This window comes from Trachinotus anak, unplaced genomic scaffold (genome assembly GCF_046630095.1).
Source record: "Trachinotus anak isolate AG129_WGS33_773 ecotype Australia unplaced genomic scaffold, CSIRO_AGI_Tana_v1 ptg000026l, whole genome shotgun sequence".
NCBI classification, from domain to species: Eukaryota; Metazoa; Chordata; class Actinopteri; order Carangiformes; family Carangidae; genus Trachinotus; species Trachinotus anak.
The window spans coordinates 4,586,674-4,607,234 of record NW_027273877.1 but is presented as its reverse complement, the minus strand read 5'-3'; the positions used below and the strand labels follow the sequence as shown (position 1 = coordinate 4,607,234).

At 42.4% G+C, this 20,561-nt stretch overlaps 1 protein-coding gene across 1 annotated transcript in view; it reads left to right on the top strand.

Moving 5' to 3' along the window:
* Nucleotides 1-20,561, top strand: part of ptgfrnb (prostaglandin F2 receptor inhibitor b) — a 55,273-nt gene that overhangs the window by 16,985 nt on the left and 17,727 nt on the right. Inside the window, exons 6-11 of the mRNA XM_071464701.1 lie at nucleotides 9,475-9,621; nucleotides 9,721-9,881; nucleotides 10,422-10,542; nucleotides 11,325-11,544; nucleotides 11,646-11,833; nucleotides 16,828-16,935. Coding sequence (XP_071320802.1) covers nucleotides 9,475-9,621; nucleotides 9,721-9,881; nucleotides 10,422-10,542; nucleotides 11,325-11,544; nucleotides 11,646-11,833; nucleotides 16,828-16,935 — 945 coding nt within the window. The remainder of the gene's footprint in view (nucleotides 1-9,474; nucleotides 9,622-9,720; nucleotides 9,882-10,421; nucleotides 10,543-11,324; nucleotides 11,545-11,645; nucleotides 11,834-16,827; nucleotides 16,936-20,561) is intronic.

Here is a 20,561-nt window from a genome sequence, read left to right as displayed (position 1 = left end):
TAATAAAGATGGAGCATTACTTATGAGTCCTGTGAGCCTCCCTTTAATGTTAATATTTTCAAAATAAATCAGAAAAATGTGTTTCTTCTGCATTTATTTTGTTTCCCTTGCTGTACCAAAAGCTCTGACCTCAAAACTCAGACCATGATTTTTTTTCAACCATGTTGGGAGCGTTCTGACTGATCAGAAAATCAGCCGCTGTTCTGCCATAGCAGTTGGATTTCTGACAAACTCCCAATTCCCATATCTTCATGAAATAAATGGAATTTAATGAATAAATAAATACTTGTTATATAATCACTTCCAGTTTAGCTACAGCACTATATTTAATGCTTTTGGGAATTCCCCTGAAGAGTTTTGGCAGATTGACTCGCTAAAAGTTTACTGTGGGCTCAACAACCCAAGTGCAACTGTGTTTCAGGGAAGAGGCAATTAGCCACAGATTGTTCAGAATAAAAGATGGTAAATGATATTTATGGAGTCCGTTTTGCTTTGGTGCTTCTTGGCCATAATATTGTCAACTCAGTTCAAAAACTCCCCGCAGAGCTTTTCCCCTCTGTGGAGTTGGGAGTAGATGGGGGCCACATGATACTGATGTCAAAAGGAAAGCAGGCAAATTGAAGGATTTATTGGACATTGACCTAGCATGTAATTAAACCATAAATCCCTGCACATTTAGTCAGATTTGGCACGTAATGTCCATGTCGTTGCTGCTCTGCTGTCTCCTTTGGTTGAATAATTCGTCTGTTAATCACTCGGGTAATGAGATCTGAAACAATTTGGTTTGTAGCCAAATTTTTTTACCCCCTTTATTTTTGTCAGGGTTGAAATTTTAGTATTTATGTAAATGATGAAACATGTTTGTACATTTCTACAGTTTGACTGCCTGGGGTTTGTGGGGGTTGATAACAGTACTTTTCTTTTAAAGTTGGTGTTTTGAGCCTATACACAATATTTTTTGCCATTTTCATTTCAACATAACAAATATTGCTCCCAAAAACTATGACTCATCAGAGCCATTTAGTGGTAGTTAACTGAGCAAATAAGAGTCGAATTAAATACAAATGCCATTTAAGGAAACACTATAATATCTATGGTGACTTTAGAGAGTGAATTGGACAGCTATGGTCACAGCTGACTGACTTTGATGAAATCAGAGTATGACTTCATGGCTGACATCTGATATATCATGAGAGACTGTAATCAGTTCTGTACATCTCTGTGCTGTGTTTTCGTGGCTTCACCGTCGCTTCCTCTCTCACTTGTTCCCTACATTGTTTTTGCTGTGACTTTCCTCTGTCGCCTGCAGCTTCCTCTCCATTCGGCTTCAAAAATATACTGAAACATTTCAAAAGTCCAGAGACGCACAAAGAGCATAATTCTGACATCGCACTTCATACGGTGATGTCAGATAATATGTAGGCTAGGTTTGTAGATGCTTGTCTGAACTGCTCACTGTCACACTACCTCCTCTATCCCTCCGGATGTACTGATCCCCAAATATCCATATTGTGTAGATTGATTTTATTTTTTTTTTTTATCACACAATAATTTTAATGTGACAAATTGCTACAGCTCATTGACTCCTTGGCTCCTGCTGGTTTGTAATATGAAGCAGCAGAAAATGTTCAGTTTATATTACGGCTGATATTTCATAGTATGAACAGATAACATAGGAGTTGAAATAAACTCCATATCACAGATATTCAGCTGGAGGCGACAGAATGACTGAGAGCTGAACACATACAGAGCTACATGACACCACACATGTGTTGAGCCAGTGGCTTTCAGAGAGGAGATGTCCCCAGGTCGGCCCTGGTTGACTGCGCCACCAAACAGTCAAAGCTGGCTGCAGCCAGTCTTTGCAAAAACAGCCAAAGGCTGTTTTCAGACTGACAGTGGCGGTCTCGTTAGTGGCATGCCATGTTTTTACAAAGGTATGCAAAAAAAAAAAACGTCTGGCCACTTGAATAAGATTTCTGCCATTCCTGCATGGTGGCAGCTCCAGTGGAGCAGCAGGCCGGGTACAGTGTTTCTATGGGACAATCTAGTATCAGGGTTTTTACAATGTGTAGTGACTTTTCGCCGTTTGCAATAGTGCTGTGTGCTAAACAAGTACAGATCACGATGGATTCAATTTAACCTGGAAGAGCTCCCAGCCTATTCCTGATGCAGTTGTGTCCAGATGGTCTTTATTGCACAATGATTTCTGGGTTCTGTCCCGCAAACATGATTCACATGAAGTGTCTGAAGTTGCCAATAAAATTAGACAAACCTCATCAGTGACAATAAAAGAAATCTTAAGCACACTGTGCTTAAGACTGATGGGAAATGTAGTTGTTGTATTGTACCCCTGCTGTTTTGCAGAACTGAAACCAGTGTCTTCCATTTGATGAGCTGTGTTTTTTACACAACAAGCAGACAAAACATTATAAGGACACTTCCTTATACGGTAATGGACGCACATGTCATAGAAATCATTGGCTGACCGCTCATTAAAATAAAGTCTTTAATATAAACTGAAATGTGTGTGTGTGTGTGTGTGTGTGTGTGTGTGTGTGTGTGTCTGCTGGTTGCTCTACATCCTGTATGTCAGCTGGAGCCTTTAGTAAAAATAACAACCATCTCTTCTACACACACACAGATGTTTGTTGAAGCCTTGAGGATCCATGTTACATTTAGAAATATCAACCAGGCTTCACTGACACACACACACACACACACACACACACACACACACACACACACACTCACTCACTGTGACGCACTATGAGGGCAAAGCTAAAATATCAGGCAGCGTGATCAAGAACATGTTGTCAATCTCTGCCATGTTGCTTTTATGTGTGTGTGTGTGTGTTTACAGGCATGACAGTGTGCATAGTGTGTTATCTGCGTACTTTATTCATGTGTATATGTATGTTTGTGTGTGTGTGTGTGTGTGTGTGTGTGTGTGTGTGTGTCTGTGTGTATCTGCTGGGTGTTTTTAAAAATGCAGAGTTTCTCCAGAGAGTAAATACTACACATGCATGCACACACACTGTCTTTGTGTGTGTGTGTGTGTGTGTGTGTGTGTGTGTGTGTGTGTGTGTGTGTGTGTTCTCACTGGTCGAACTCCTACATTTTGCCCAGAGGGTATACATTCCTTCATACAGCATCTGGCAACACACACACACACACACACACACACAGTCTATTTCTAATTGACTATAGCTCATATTTCATCCTCACTCCTCTTGTATTATTAAGAGTATTGTCTTAAACTTTGTGTGTGTGTGTGTGTGTGTGTGTGTTGCCAGCTAGTCAGTTCCTATTCCATTGATGTGCGGCCTTGAGGTTACCCCTCTTCCCACGATGCTTTGCTACAAGCACAGCCTACCAGGAAGCACAAAAAGGGTTGGAGAACTTGTTTAGGAGCTCCCCACAGCTAACACACACACACACACACACACACTCACACAGACACACAGTTAAAGTGGGTGTAATTCCTCTCACCCTTGGCTACACTTCCTGTGTGTGTGTGTGTTGTCGTGTCAGCTGGAATTGCTGTCAATGGAGCCACTTCACTCACAAAAGGGCGGCGCCAACTCGTATCTTATTTTCATGGATATATGAATAATATATGATATACGAGTCTGTCTGTATACATTAATGTGGCAGAGATGTGCCTCTTTGCTCAGATTTATTTTTGTATCTGTGGCTGATTTCTGCTTTTGGCCACTTCCACACAAATTATCCATGAATGCGGGATCGTGAATGGAGATGAATGAATGTTTGTGCTCGAGCTGTACAAGTGTCCCACTTTTCACACAGAAACTCCCACGTTTCGCATGTGGGGACGAGCGCGTTTTCTGCTCCTGCTGGACCAGCCATCAGTCATCCCGTCGTCAGGCTGGTTTAACCCCCGCCGTACGCAGACACTGTGAATTTCCAGAACATTTAGGAATCGAAGACTAAACTATAAATTAGCCTCACAACTTTCACATCAAGTGCAGTAAGTAAAATTTCAACCAGGGAGGTGGTGATGGATGTTTCGAACAGACAGCTCATAGCTAGGCATAGCTACAACAACAGCTTTAGGGCTGTGATAGACTTTAGTTCTCTTCTATTCTCATAATGACTCTTATACTGTAGAAAAACAAGCATGTGACTCTTGCATGAATCAGAATTTTTTTGTCCAATTACTCTACAGCCAACATATGAAGAGTTAAAGATGGACGCCCTGGGCTTTGATTTCAGAAACCGTCACCACTTCTGTGACCACGATGGTGGAAAGCAGATCTGAGCCCCTTGAAGTCCTTCATTAAGCACTTGATCTTTTCGCAGTCACAGTAAACAGAAAATGAACAGCCCTGTCTTCTCGCCGCAACACAGTGAGGGACTCAGTGATATGAGTGGATCTCGCTGACAGGAGCCGGTGGAGGTGGTTCAGGCCCTGAGTGAGGTCACACCCCCTCCCACCCCCCACCTCCTCCGGCATGACCGAGAGGAGACATCAGTGCAGACACCCTGGAGGGATTGTGTCTCCCAGCTGACCTGTGAGAGCCAGGTCGTGCCTGGAGGAAATTAATGAGGAGAGGATCCTGGTGCGACGTGGAGTATAACCAGCACTGCTTCTTATTGAAGCTGCTCTAACCAATATTTTTATATAAACAGCGCATCAAATGACCAAAGATGTTGCTCACAGAGATTTATTAACCAAACCCTCAGGTTTATTGAGCTTTTTAGCCTCTTTTAGCTCATTGTTTTTGGTTTCCCCCGCTCATATTAAGCTAATTTCTAGCAGCAAGCAGCAGGTTTCAGTTTCAGAAACCTCCAGCACAGAATAGTATAGGGAAGGTGCTGCATGTTTATGGAGCAGGGGGCTGTTGGTGGGTGGGTGCGTGTTGCTTCAGGTAGTCGATTGCGAAATGCAGTTCAGAAATCCCACTTTCATGTTTCAAGCCCTGTTGTGTCAAAACACAACAAAACACAACACGAAGCATGGGTTCACAATATTGAGAGGCAGGATTTCACAGCAACACACAGTCAACAGCAGAATGAACTTAATGATCTACGTGCTAGCATGTATTTGAATGGCAAACGCAGTGGGTCACATTGAAACGAATAAAGGGGCTGTGTTTATTCACACTGCGCTAATATCAGCCTGAACTCATTTAGAAATGGCGTTTTTAAAATGAAATTAATGAGGACGTGGCCTCAGCCTTTCTGGTTTTGTCACTTTCAACAGAAGCATCCACCAAATGAAGGCGACGTACTGTAATAATTTAATTAGCGTAATTAGTCTTTACTCAGGGGTGGTGTGAGGGCAGCCTGACTGGAAGAGGTAGTCAGCTGTGTTTCATGCAGGATTAACTGTATGACTTAGTATTTTTTTCTTCCCTGAGGAAACAGTTTAAGTCGCTTCCTGAAGCTTTCCGGCAGTTTCCTAAACTCAGTGAAAAAAATCTATCCTCCAGTGAAATTTCAAGCAGCTAAATTAAAAAGGTTGTGCATAACCACAGGCTGCGTGAAGCTCCAGTCTGTGGTTTCATGTTGTTTCAGGTCCATACTGTTCAGCGCCTGTCTTTCAGCGCCTCTCTGTGTGTGTGCCACAAATGATTTTCAACCCACTTCTTCATCTATTATTTGAGGAGTATTAATTATTTAGCCTTTATATATCATACAGGATGCCACAACAGTTTTGACTCATTTGATAATGATAAAATGTTAAGTAATGAAAGTCATCCTACACTTCTCAATGGAGTTAAGGGTTCAAATAGCCCTTTATTATCTGATACTGGATATATATAGATATATATCTATATATATATATCTATATATATAGAAATGGGTGACTGTCTTGTAATAACATAAAGCCTGACATGGGTAGTAACAGATTGCTGTAATCTTCCTGCACACACAGTAATCTGATTACATGTTGTTTCAGAAGTAATCTGCGATGTTGACTGTACATCTGTTCAGTGTGTGTGTGTCAGCTCGTACTTCCCCTCCGTCCTGGGAGACACAAAGCGTGTTGACAGAAAGAGGGAACAGCTCGAGCGGCTTATTCATATCTGGTTGTTCTATCTCACACACACACACACACACACACACACACACACACACACACACACACACACACACACACACACACACGCTCCTGCACGCTCCAGTGAAACCAGAGCGTCTCACATGCCTTCGGTTGTTTTGGCAGAATGTAACATTCTTCTGCTCCTGGAAACCGACGACCCCGTCGTGGCCGGGAGTTCAACTCCCTGCCCGGCTCAATGGCACCGTCACCTCCGCGGTTGTTGGTTCTCTTCCTTCTCTCCTGCGTGTCGGAAACATGATATTACTGAGGCATGCAGCGCACCTGTAAATGAGCGGGAGCGGAAAACACACTGGGCAAACATGTTCTGGTGAAACGCCCTCTGAACTCCCGGAGAAACACAACTGCTGAAGGCTGCACCTCCGTGTCTGGTGTGTGTCTGTCCGATGTGCACTACACTGTACATGGATTCTTTAAATGTGCACGTCTAAAAATTAAAACCTTCCACACAATGGACATGTTTTTATGTCTATTTATATAGAAAATATGAACTTCTTAACTGTGTGTGTGTGTGTGTGTGTGTGTGTGTGTGTGTGTGTGTGTGTGTGTGTGTGTGTGTGTGGTTCAAGCATTGTAATGGTAACAAAGTGATGTGGGCCCTAGTGCCCTGTGACTAAAATGAGTTGTGGGCCCCTACTGACACTCTACAGCCTTGCACCAGGTTTTTCTGTGCCATTTATTTTGTTGATGAAATTCTTATTATATTATATTATATTATATTATAAATCGTCTATATTGTCGTATATTGTCAACTGTAATGATCTAGACTCTGGCATTGGGTCCTTCAGTTCAGGAGCCATGTTAAAACCCTCATTATTTCAGTTCATATTGTGCTTTTATGGTTTTTATTACCAAGTTTTGATTATTGATCATCTAAGTAATTTTTTTTTTAAGGGAAAGCTGCAGAAATTGACTCTTTCCAGCTTCTTAAATGTGAATATTTTCTTTCTTTTTTTTTCTACTTTTCCATAACTGTGTTTTGGTTTTTGGTCTGTTAGGGTTAGGGCTAACCCGAAAAAAAAAAAAAACAATTAACCAGCACATAAATCGTCAGCGAAAATCACAGTTGTCATCGTCGTGCTTTCATACTCTAATCTGAACATTCAGTGCGTTACCTAATGATACCCTCTCTGAGTAGCAGAAAAATAATGAATGAGATGTGGCAACATTTGAATCGTACCAGTCGGATTCGCTGCAAACTGAGCGTCTCAAACTAAGAGGAGCTTCTTAAAATGAACACACGCAGTGATGCAGATGAAAGCAGTTTGTTGTGTTATTGACATTGACCTATTTTTCCTCACTCTGCCTCCCCGAGCCACACACACACACACACTAATAGAGCCTTTTCTTCTTCTTAAGGCTTGTTTTTACGCAATTTCTGCTCAGAAATTAAGAGTCTCAGAAAAGAGCAGCTCAGGCTTTGAGTCAGACTCACCTGTTGGGACATGACAGCAGGATTTTTTTTTTTATATATTCGTCGAAACAACAGGGGCTTGACTGGTTGTTTGGTGCTTCAGGGCTTGAGAGGGTAATGTTTTATATTGCAGCAGCAGCTCCAGTATACTTGTATAGTTAGTCACCAAACTCCCTTCAGAAATCTGACAGTTTTAATTTGGCTGTGCCGCTATAACCAATATAATCCCAGTAACACATCATATACTACTCATGCTGCAGCAGTTATTTCCAATATTGATAACTGATCACTGTATCTGAAGTGACTTGTATAAATCCATCACCTGTTTCATCTGCACTTAGATAAAGACCAGTTGCTGTCACCTGTGGCGGATTAGCCATTAGCCATTTTATTTTAATTTGAAATAGACAGAATATTGCGAATATGAAATGTGTTTGTGTGTCTTTGAAATGTTTGTTTATTTGTCTAAAAATGAATCGGTGTCATTATAGCTCTAACGTGATTTATACCTGTGTGAGTATTGGCTTTCGAAGCCAAATAAGGCAACGTTTCAGTGAGAGAGAGAGAAAGAGCCACGTGGGTAATTGGCAGGGCAACATGACACATTCTCATCGATCAAAGTGTGTGTGTGTGTGTGTGTGTGTTTCGTAGCAGATGGTGACAGTGCATGAGTCAGTGTGTGTGTATGACGTCCAACTGACATCATGCAGACCCCCTCCTTTGCCAAACACACACACATGTGCACACTTTCGTATGCACTTGTATTTATAGTTTTTCGTGTGTGTGTGTGTGTGTGTGTGTGTGTGTGTGTGTTGGCCGGTGACATTCACTGGTATGCCAACACTCTGATTTGTGTCAGGGATATATACATACACGCTTTCTCTCTCTCTCTCTCTCTGTCTCTTTCTCCGTGTGTGTGTGTGTGTGTGTGTGTGTCTCAGCTCACAGATAGGCAGGTGGTAATCTTTGTGTGTGTGTTCCCTGTTCATTGACGTGTAAAGGTGCAATCTGGATGTCTGGCTGAGAAAACCTTCCTCACCACCTACTGTACACACACTCACACACAGACACACACTCACACACCCACTGTTAACACTGCGATCCACACCTCATCTCACACAGTTAATAGTGTTATTTCAGCTCTATTTTTGTTGTCTGGCTCAATCACCCAGCAAAAAAAAAAAACAGGATTCACTTTGAATTTGTGGTGATTCTGTTATAAAGTGAGAAAACCTGTGAGGATGGGAATCACTTCTCATGAGGCAGCACAGTAACTCAATCTCTGATATGAGAAGGTTTCAGGTGTTGTTTAGTCGTCAGGGTGCAGATTCCCCTCTTGAAACTGGTGTTAATTTCAGCCCAGCCCTGTATATGTGTTATTCTGTAGAGAGATTCATTTAAACGCTTGGATGACCTGTTTTCCTCATGATATTGAGACCTGGCTGATGAGACTGAGATTCAGGGGTCTTTCCAGGCCAGTCCAGTTAGCTATTTCCAAGAGCTATTTCTTTATGAAATGTGAATGTGTGTCTCAGGGCGTGCCATTCAGTCATAATGGCTGCAGCTTGCCTGTTCCACCTCGGCTCCACCCCTTTGTCCAAATTAGGAAAATGTTGCTTCAGGAAGTGACAAAGACTGTGCCAAGTGGTGAGGCCAATATCAAATCTCCAAATGTAGCTCTGATTGCTGTGACCCTCCGTCTGTGGAGTGTGTTGGTTCATCGCAATGATATTAGCAGCATCCACATTCAAGCACAAACTTCAAAAAGCTCCCAAATGCACAGAAAAACATTGTCGGTGATGGGAAAACTTTCTCAGCTGAGCTCAGGCATTGTAAATGAGTTCAAAACCCCAAAGGATTATCAGACAACCACCAGTGCTACTGAGAGCTGAAGCTTTCCTCTTAATACTTCTGTCATTTAAAGCTTCTAAATGTTTGAACTCCATATTCAAAGTGAATTTTTTCTCCCCAGAGCCGAGCTACACGCTGAACCTCGAACCCGTCCTGAACCCACAGATGACGGCTGAGCCCACAGAACTGGCGTGCCACGTGACCAACATTACCCATTTACCCCCCGGAGGCCGACTGGGTGTCAGCTGGGAGCACACCACGCTCCCTGGTACTCTTACCCCAGCTTTTGTCTAAATCTTTAATGGGTGTCTAGAAATATCTATTAACAGACTCACTCATTGTTTTCTATGTGTCCGCTCTCCTGCAGGTATAGGGGATGATCCTCAGACCTCAAATGACATCGGCTCCCTGGACGGCAATGGCAACCTGTTGCCGGGGACGATGTACTCAGACCGGCTGAAGAACGGTGTGATGTCTCTGACCAGAGTCCAGCCCAACACGTTCAAACTGCGCATCCTCCGCACACAGGTAGCAAAACCGAGCGTTGTGAGCACAACAGCTGATGGAAACATTTTTCATTTCTGTATTCACACTTGATGATGTGGCATTTTAAAAAATGCGTAATTTGAGGTGGTGGAGACCAAAAACGGAGCTAAAAGGAGAGTATTGGACTTACATTCGTCAGGTAGACAGGAACATGGTAGATAAACGCTAATGTTGCTCTTTACTAGATGTTTCAGTGTCAACTGTTTGCTGACATGTTAGCAATATCTACTGAATATATAGTGAAAATATTCCAGTGTTGTGTTTTAAGTTTGTTAGGCTGCCAGAAAAAAATTATGTAGCTTAACATATTTAAAAGGAAATCCACTTAAATCCACTTAACGTAAATCCTAGATAATTAATGGAAGATGACATGTGCAGTGCAAAGTGAATGTTTTTAATTTATCACACTTAAGTTCTTCACCACAGTGGTTAGAAAACATTAACTCTAATTCTACCTAAGTATGACAGTTGTTTGATTATATGGGAACTCATGTAGGCCTCATTTTCCCTTTTTATTTGTAGGAGATTGACATGGGCCAGTATGTTTGCACTGTGTCTGCGTGGAGCGTTAGCAGCCAGGGCGACATGGTGAAGACCGCTGAGTACAGCAGCTCCCCAACGACCATACGATGGGATACAAAACGTAAGGAAATCTTAAATAACTGCGATTTATCAACAAAAAAACCTGATCCAGGAACCTCTTGATTGGCTGATTGACTGACTTATCGCTTGATTTTTCCAACACGCTTAAAGGATGTGTGAAGAGTAAAGCTTTGCTCCGACATTACAGCCTTTTAAACCATTGAAGCAGTGAGAGGTTTTGAATGCAGATGCCGAGCACAGTTAAACAGATCTAAGACGTGGGCCAAAATACGAATTTTCTTTTTGTACTTCGGGGAAATCAATATTTAGTTGGCACCGTTACAACTATCTCTGCATGTAACACTTATCATGCAACTCAAGGTCGTATTCTGTGATTTAATGATGCACCTCTGGGAGAGATTAAAAAACAAATGAAGCATTAACTCATATTCATGATTAAGAAAACTCCAACCAGCCAGAGTAACCCTGCTGTTGAGTTTTATGAATAAGATTTAACGTCTACATATCATTTCCAGACTTCACAGAAAAAAAAACCCTCAACATAACAACAGACCTCTTCTTGTCTCAGCCTCAGTCTCATTCACAACACATCCTCTCTATTTCAGTCCCACACGCTGAACTTAGTGCCCCCTATTTAGTTAATTGAGCCATGATGTAACTCTGTGCTCTGTGTGTGTGTGTGTGTGTGTGTGTGAGAGCCTGCTTTGAATCAGAATCAGTTCATGGTGTAATCACTTATCACTTCCTGTGCCATCGGGGATTTCCCATGGGCTGAATGATGTCCTTCTCATCAATGAATCAATGGACTGGTGGTGTTTTCAGGTCCGTCTCTGAACGTCGTGGCCAAGCGTATCCGTGAAGCCTCAGTGGGCGGGGCTACCTTCGAGATGAGCTGCACCGTGGCGACTGAGAACCTCGGGGAGGCGGGCTACTCGGTGCTCATCCAATCACAGGAGAGCCTGGAGAGCAACGTGAGGACCATCATGACTCTGAGCCCCGACAATGTCCTGCAGCACGGAGGAGCCACGGACCCTAACAGGAGGTACCCACCTGGATATATGTATACATAAGCTTTTAATAATAATAATAATAATAGTTCTGTGTTTTATTTTGAAATGTATTTATCTCTGTCTGTCCGCTCAGAGACAGTCTGGTTCTGACGAAGTCCGGTCCGACAGAGTTTCGGTTTCGTCTGGCTGGCGTCCAGTTGTCCGACAGAGGTTACTACTGGTGCGACATCACCGCGTGGACAAAACAGCAGCCGGGACAAGCGTGGACCAAAGCCACAAGCGCCGAGTCTAACAAAGTCAGGATCGACTTTCAGGAAAATGGTGGGTCCAAGTGTGTTTGGTGTTTTTCTGCTCACACAACTTTCATTAAGCACATTTTTAAAAGTATTTCGCCAAAGCTGAAAATATGGCTTCCAGTAATAAGCTGGGAATTAAAGGTGCGCTCTGAAGTCGGAGCTGGGAATGACCCGGGATGACCACGTTCCAGTACGATAAGTTGGGGTTTGTTATTTTTGTTGTTGTTCAAACTGTGTATTACTACAGCTTTCCATGGTGTCGGCGTGCAGTGCAGCCATCTTGGATTATGATGGCGTTCCAGTTGACATTTCCCACTGGGAACTTAGAAATTCCAGTTCCCAGTTCCTCATGGGTCATGAAGTGGGTGGAGTTGGATGAGGTCACCAGGTGTCTGGAAGTAAAAGTAATTTTTTGTGTTGCTTTTCAATTCTGATGAGTAGAAAACGCTGTGATATGTCCAACCCCGGAATGAGAATGAAAAGGAAAGATTGCTGCAGGAAACTTGCAATTACTGTTGGTTTTATCATGACAGGACATTTGTTAACCTTCAGAGATTGTGCTCTACAGTTCACACTGAGGTTCAGTCAGTTGTATTAGTGCACTGTGGGAAATGTCTCCAGCTGATTAGCAGCGTGGCTTTAATGCAATATTGGATCTTATTGAAGAAGAGAAGTTTGGTGTAATCGCGGTCGGTGAAGGTAGCCTGTGTAAATGAGGACGTTTCTCAGTCTCATATCTCTAATGTGAGGTTGGTAATAAACAGTGGTCATGTTTTTCTCCAGCCTCCTCAGTCTGGATGTGAACGTGATGTGAATCCCAGTCAGCATTACCGGCTCGATCATGATTATAACACAATAAACTTCCAACTTCAGATACATCATTTCATAAAAATCTGAATTTGTGAATGCACAGCGTGTGCACAGCCATTTCAGCAGAAGGTCAGCTGCACCCCACGGGCAGACGTTCACCGCTTTGCCATCTTTGATCAGCGCTCCGTCGGCTCAGAATGCAAATGTTAGAATTAAATTTTTGAGCTTTATGGAAAAAATTCTGATTTCAATCCTGTGTCCATTGTCTTCTTTATAGCAGAGACTGAAGTGGCTCATGTGTGCGGCTCAAACATAACAGAAAATGATCATTAAAATTATCATTAACGTCAAGTTTACCCTTCAAAATAAACTTCAGAGTGTCACTTTTTTAATTGTGCCCTTTAGATTGTAGTTTCGTATAAAGACTTTGTGCTTATTGAATGAAATTTCCTGAAATCAGGCTGTGTACAGAGACAATGACAGAAGACTAAATATTGAGGAAATACTTTGTAACACTGTTGAAAGATTCATCATTAATTTAAAGCCATTTTAGTCATTCAATTACTTATTCAGTCTCATAACAATCTGAACAAATACTGGTGATTAAATCCATGTTGAGTCTTAGCCTGGAGTAGCTGCCTATAAACAGTTCTGTACATTTCACACAGTATACGCTCACATCCCCCACCCACACAGAGTAAATGATAACCAACATGAGTTCGCTAATAATGTACAAAAATAAAGACACACACACAGACACCTTAAGCCCTTTGACGCCCACCACAGTCACTGGCCTACTTAACTTTCTTTGATCTGACTGGGAAGTGGGAGACAGGAGGAGGAACAGGAGCGGCAGACGGGAGAGGAGGAAGAGGGGGGAGGCGACAAGGAGGAAGAGAAAAAAAAAGAGAGAGAAAGAGCGAGGTGGTGAAGTGGACCCGAGGAGGAGGAAAGTAGATGACGAGGACGGAGGTCAAGGATGAGAGAGAGAATGGTTAGCAGTAGGGAGAGAGCTAAAGGAGAGGATGATGGGTAGAAAACAAGAGAGAGGAAGACAAAAGGAAGTTATTTAAATATAGACTTAAAAAAACAGGATAAAGGTAAAAAGAGAGGGTAATGACACTGGAGGAATCATAATACAGCCTGGTTACAAATTAATTGAAAGGATTGTTTGACATTTTGGCGAATACACTTAATTGCTTCCTCCGAGCCAGCAACCTGTTAGCTTAGCTTAGCATAAAGACTGGAAACAGGGGGCCACAGGTAACACTCACCTACCAACACCTCTAAAGCTCCATAATTAATACATTTTAGCTTTTTAGATGATCATTCGCCCCCCGAGATGTTGCACATCTTTTCTTTTTGAACCATCTGAAAGAGCAAAAATAATTTAAAAAAAGGTGCAGTAAGAAGGAAAGATGGCAGCAAAGCAGAGACGATAGACTGAAGCCCATCGTCTGTCTTTCTCTGGGGAGGGCAGGAGCCCTTGAGCATTACTTCCTCTTTCTTTCTCTCTCCCTCACTTAACGTTTTTTCTCCACCATCCTTTCACTCTCTCACCCCCCCTCTGTTTCCCACTACCTCTCTTGCCCCTCCCTCCCTCTCTCTCTGGGACATCTTCAAAGTGAAGCCCTTTGGCCAATCAGCCAGCTGCACAGATCTGCACCGCTGCTTTCCTTTTCTTTTGGATGCGTATGTATGTGTGTGTGTGTGTGTGTAATCTTTTTCAAGTGTTGAAGTGGGTGTATCCAAGTCGAACATTTTGAGTTGACCCCACACAGTGCAATAACCCCCCTCCTCTCTGACAACACACACACACACACACACACACACACACAGACGCACACTGACAGTGTTCAAGCTTCAAGCTGAGCAGTTTTCAAGAAACCCTTATACTTGCCTTAGGGGACGGAAGCTGTGTGTGTGTGTGTGTGTGTGTGTGTGTGTGTGTGTTCTGAGCACATCCGCAAAATGGCAAGCCTCCCAAGGTTCCAGCTGTATCTTGAATGTTTCAGACGTGTTGTGGTATTTCTGCCCGTGCAGGGATCTTCTGTGACGACGTATATGGAAATACAACGTCTCACCAGCACATTTACTATTAAATAATTCAGTGTTGAAGTGACTTTGTGTCAGCGTCCTGTGGCCACAGGAAAAATGTAATCTTTTTGACTAGAGAACGGCCATTATGTAGATTTGCCAGTCTCTATTAAATCTTAACCTTTTTCCAAAAAATAAAAAATCCAACATTTCCCAGGTTTTATGTAAAATTCAGTATTTTTCAACCTGGGTCTAGTGTTTACCATCCTTCCTGTTGGTTATTCTAACTTTAATCTTGATCAATCACTGATCTGGAGGCACAGTGTCTCTTTAAAGTTTTAACAAGACCATAATTCACTCATGTAATCTAAACCTCTCAGTCAGAAGTTAAAATAAAGATGAAGCTGTTGTTATTGGAGCTGTATGAAGAGCGCATTTAAAAGCGTCTGTTATTCACAGACGTCTGTGCCAAAGCTGGTGAGTAAATGTTAGACCGAGGACCAAACATAAAGTCTACATTTATCTCCAGAAACGGTGCGTTCTGGTGGATGGGATGCAGTTTGATTATTTATTGCAGAAGTAATGAATTCTGCATCGCTCATGCTTGAAGCCAGCGAGAATGCAGAGTGGCCTGAAAGCTGTTTCAAAGGCTTTTCCATCTTAACAGTGGAATTAAAGGCATGTCAAAACAATTCACCCACGTTTTAGGCTCTACTTTATTTTGTGATGTAGTAAAGGAGCCGATGGGTTTCCACAGAGACTCGATGTTTTTGCAGGTGCTGCAAGACGACAACTTCGCCGCGGTTTACAGTAAACATTGTCCTCTCATGGTGAAGACGGCTAAAAAGCAAGTGAAGAGAAAACTGAATATTTTGTGATGATTTAAAATTTATTGAATGGCTCCCCGAAGAAGGAATAATGAATATTTATAGAATTTCATAGCTGTTCTTCATCACCATCATCATCATATGAAACATTTTAGGACTGGGTCATCTGACGAGAGCTGCTCTGAGGCGACTTTAACACCCTTTGAACAGTGGAGTTCGTGTTTTACAGACTGCTCAACCCTGCACTTTGAGACATACGATATTCAGCCTGGGCCTCAGTAGTGTCTGCCCATCTGTGTGTCTGCCGGTCCATCTGTCTGCAACGCTTGAGTCCAGAGCAAATTACAGCATTAGCTGCTGTGGCCCTGCTAGCCTAGCTTACTGACAGACATGAACAATAGACTTCTGCATGGGCCTAAAAACTGAGACCTGCACCTGCATCATGAGAGTCATGAACCCAACTGGTGCTGCCAATTTTTTTTCTTTTTGAAGAGGCATTTTGCCTTTAATTGATAGGATAGTAGAGAGTGACAGGAAAGGGGCAGAGAGAGGGGGAATGAGTCAGAGCTCAGGGAGTCGAGCTGGCGACTCGCCTGCCAAGAGCATCAGCTCATGTGGTACGTGCCCCCCCCCCCCCCCCCCCCCCCCCCCCCCCCCCCAGAAACTATATTGCATCATTTCCATGGCTAGTGAGGCTAATGTGACACATTTGCCCTCGAGTATCAACTTGCAACACTTGACATGTGAAGAAATAATTTTTTTTTTCTCATAAATTACATTTGAATAGGATCAGAATTGCTGAAAACTTCCCAAACCGTGGACATATATGGAAATCCACCTCTGAATGTGTGATATGACATCATCAAGTGGGGCGGGGTCATCTTTGCCAATGGAGCACTTCTAAGTCTACTTTTAATGCCTGAAAATGGCATTTTGAGTATTTATCTGCACTGCTGTCAACACTTATCTTATTTATAGAACTCATATACAATCTATATGAACATGTTAGCAGCTTCTGTTTAATTAATCTTTAATCTATTTTTGTCAGTCTACACTACAGCTGTTTCCTCCTTGTTGATCGCAGCATATCAGAGAAATCACAAACTGACTTTTAAGCGGTGTTTACCATCTGAAAGCTCGAACGCTCCTTTCTCCCAGGAAGCCCACACCCACTGCCGTTCCTCTGGGACCTGAATGCAGAATCATAGTATATGTAGGTTTAAAAGCAGCCGGTGTTTAAATGAGTCCTTTTGATCTCAGTTGAGCGTCTGGGATGTTTTCTGTCAAATGTTTTTTTGTTTTTTTTAAATCAAGCTCATCTGAACTCATGTTGCTGCTGTTGCAGGCCCGTCCTTCTCCATCACCATCCAGTCAGACGACACCAGCATTTATCCGTTGAAAACAGCCAAGATGGAGTGTTCACTGAGCGTCTCTGGATCCTCACCAAAGACTGGTACGACACACACACACCCACACACACACACACAGGTAGACCACATGTACTTGCAGATGTTTTCTCTCTTACACTCAAAAATCACAATCAGTCACTGTTTCTGTTTTTCTCTTGTGTACTCTCAACCTTTTATATGCAGTTTTTTTACACACCTACATAAATAAATGCTGCTGTCTCTCTCTCTTTCTCTTTCTCACTCACACACACACACACACTATCATAAACACACTTTGTACTTCTGTTGTATTCTTCACCTGCCAACCTGTCAACAGCGCTGCTAATAAGAATGATGAGACTTCTGCATTTCAAATAGTTGTACAGATGAAACAGATTCCCTCTGTTCTCCCTCTCTCTCTCTCTCTCTCTCTCTCTCTCTCTCTCTCTCTCTCACTCTCTCTCTCTCTCTCTCTCTCTCTCTCTCTCTCTCTCTCTCTCTCTCTCTCTCACACTCTCTCTCTCTCTCTCTCTCACACTCTCTCTCTCTCTCACACACACACACACTGCTGTAAATTCTTTCACTTTCTCCTCTGGGTGTGTTTGATGCTTGAAAAACTGGTTTCCTCTTCTGCCATAGCTGAGAATGATAAGGTTTAACTGTTTTCTTTCTCACCTGAAATGAGTTTAGTGTTTTTGGTGCCTTTAATCAGATAAATGCACAGCTTTAAAAAAAACAAACAAAAAAAAAAAAAAGTAACTGCATCAAATCGGAAGGCAGTTTTAGGTTGCATTCAGGTGCAGTTGGTCCGTCAAACGCTGTGACTCAGAGCAACGTGTCTTGATAATCACTCAGCAGATTGGGACTAAATGTGCTGTGGCTGTTCTTTCAAATTCTTCTACCCTGAAATCCTGTTCGTACAGTGCCGATGACTGATAGATACCCAATCGCCAAAACATTGAACATCAACAGTTTTGATCATCGATTCATTGTTGAAGTCATTAGGCAAAAAAAGGCCAATATTCTCTGATACCGTTACATTAGATGTGAATTTTCATCACCACCTGCCCAGCACCAAACAGAGGACTGACGCAGTTAGCAACTGGCTGTCGAACATAATGGAGCGTTTAACAGCTAAAGAGCCAGAAACTTCTCTTAGAAATAAGTAGACGAGTGAATATTGGACTTTTATGATGTTTAATATGAAGAATATTAACATGTAAAGTATCTGTCAACTGTAGCTGTCAGATAAATGTGGTCTTAAAGTCCATTATTTTGCTTTGAGAAGTAGTAAAGTTGAAGTAGTAGTGAAGTACAAGTGTATTGTACTTATACACATCCAATCCTCATAAGTCTGAAAATGTTAAATCCTGATGAAAACAATGAATTATTTGCAGTGTGAGCCACCTCCTCCTCCCCTCTTCTCCCCATTCATCTGTTTTCTCCCTCTGCCCCCCCTTTCCCTTTTCCTGCCTCGCTCTAAACATCATCCATTTTCTGTCCTCCCTCCTCTTCCTCATCACTCCATCACTCCATAACTTAAACACATTACAGTGATGTCATTGTTTGGTACCCTGTCTCTCAGGCTGTTCCTCTGTGTGGATCTTTCTGTACCGTCCAACATGTGTTTACTGTATTACATCCTCACAGTGAGCAGATAAAACACATTTGGGGCCTCTTCACTCACCACTCGTTGTTTTGTGTGTGTGTGTGTGTGTGTGTGTTTGGTTGGTTGGAAATAATTGTGCAAACACAAGTAGAGTGGGTTACCGTTTCCTGTTGTGTTTAGACATACATGAGCATGTTTCTTTGCACCTGTGTCTTCCCAGCAATGTATACATGCATGCAGTGCATGCCTATACATAAACATACACACATGTGCTCACTCACAGTGGTGGAGCTGTGCAGGAATTAGTGCATCGGTGGCTGTGGAGCGTGCACTCAAAGACAGCTGCACCATGGGAAGAACTTCCCCCTCAGCAACACAGCTGATGGTGAAGTTGCATGGACGTGTGTCCTATGGGAAGCAAGAGGAGAGGGAGGCGATGTTGCAGTGTGCATGAATATACTGTATTATTATTGTAATTATTGGCAGTGGAAGTGTAGCAGCGAACACAGGAGTTGTGTTAGTTGTCATATATCGGCTTATAATGGGCAAGTACGGTCCAACAAATAATAATTTTTAAAAAAACCATTTTCTTACTTTTCAACCAAAACCAGAGGAACTCATCAAATAAGTTATAAACCAAAAGTCCCATCTGCTCATTCCGTTTGAGTCTGAGACACAATTTTAACACACAAGGAAAAGGGGTCATGATGTTGTTCTTTGTAGTTACTGTTGCGTGACTCTGACTTTTCTGGCACCAGGAAATATCTGTAATTATGTTAGAAAAAGACAGGGCTCCGTCAGAAGTGGAGAAGTCCCAATAATATATATTTTTTTCTTAATTACTGAGTATCTGAATTGAGTAAGGGTACAGGGTCTGATTCAGAATGCACAGAAAACAATGAATTGAATGTTTTTCCCAGCTGATAGCTCTTCTTCAAGACCTGCATTACACATTTGCATTGATGCTTTTCTATTATCCTACATTATTGTGTGTAATATCTGTAGAGTGATGAGCTGGGTTTAGTCAGTCCCTCTTAATATCCTCAGTTCTGGTGTAGGAATCATTCAGCAGTGTTAAAGGTTAACCTGCAGGGATGGGGTGGGGGTAGACTTGGTGGGACCTTATATGCATGTGTGCCCTCAGGCCCATTGTGTCATAATCCATCCATGTCTGTGGCCCCAGTGCAGTGGAGGTCAATGGGATTTAATGTGTGGCGTCCAGAGCGTGAGAACTGAAATATTTAGTATCAGTGCTCTGCTATGAGTTTTATTCTTTCAGCTGAAGGACGTCACTGTAAAGTGTCCACAGTGAGGTGTGTGGATTACCCACAGAGACACATTCCTGTTGTTCTTTTTTTTGGGGTGACGACAGGAACTGTGACTCATGTTGTCTCATGGTGTGTGAGTGTGTGTGTTTCCGGTGGTCGAGTTTCAAGGTAAACTGTGATAAACTGACTAATGCCAGTCACATACTGTGACAAATCATTTCTCATGTCACTGCATTTTTGCGTTTGGGAAAAGCAGTTACACATCATATTAATGAAATACTAATACGTACGCAAGTTGTTGAACCAAGGCGGTTTGTTTGCTTAAAGGGTCTGGAGGATCATAACAAGTGGGACATGAATTTGTAGTTTTTGTTCCTCTGATGAAATATGTCGCTCAACATAAAACTGATAATGCTAAGCTTTATAAATACCTGTCATTACATGTGTATAGAATAACCAGGCCACTAATATTTTAAAAGTTATTTCCTGAAGCAGCTGGGAACTGTAGTTTTTAGCAGACATTACTCAAACTGGAGTAAATAGTGTATTTGTCAGGGACTATTTTCAGCTGTTGTTGTACAACAGTGGAGCTCTGTGGCACAGAGGAATTGGATACTACATACAGAGACAGTGGCCGACGGTGTCAGCAGTGTGAGTTACACACAGGTTAAACGTTGGGTAAAGGACCAATTAGCAAACTGGTATCGAGTGACATGTGTCAACAAAGGTGTGGTTGATTACGTTGTTTGCTCAGTTTGGACAACAGCCAAACCTTCTCTGCCTCAGGTGCTCTAACCCACATGTACACAAACAC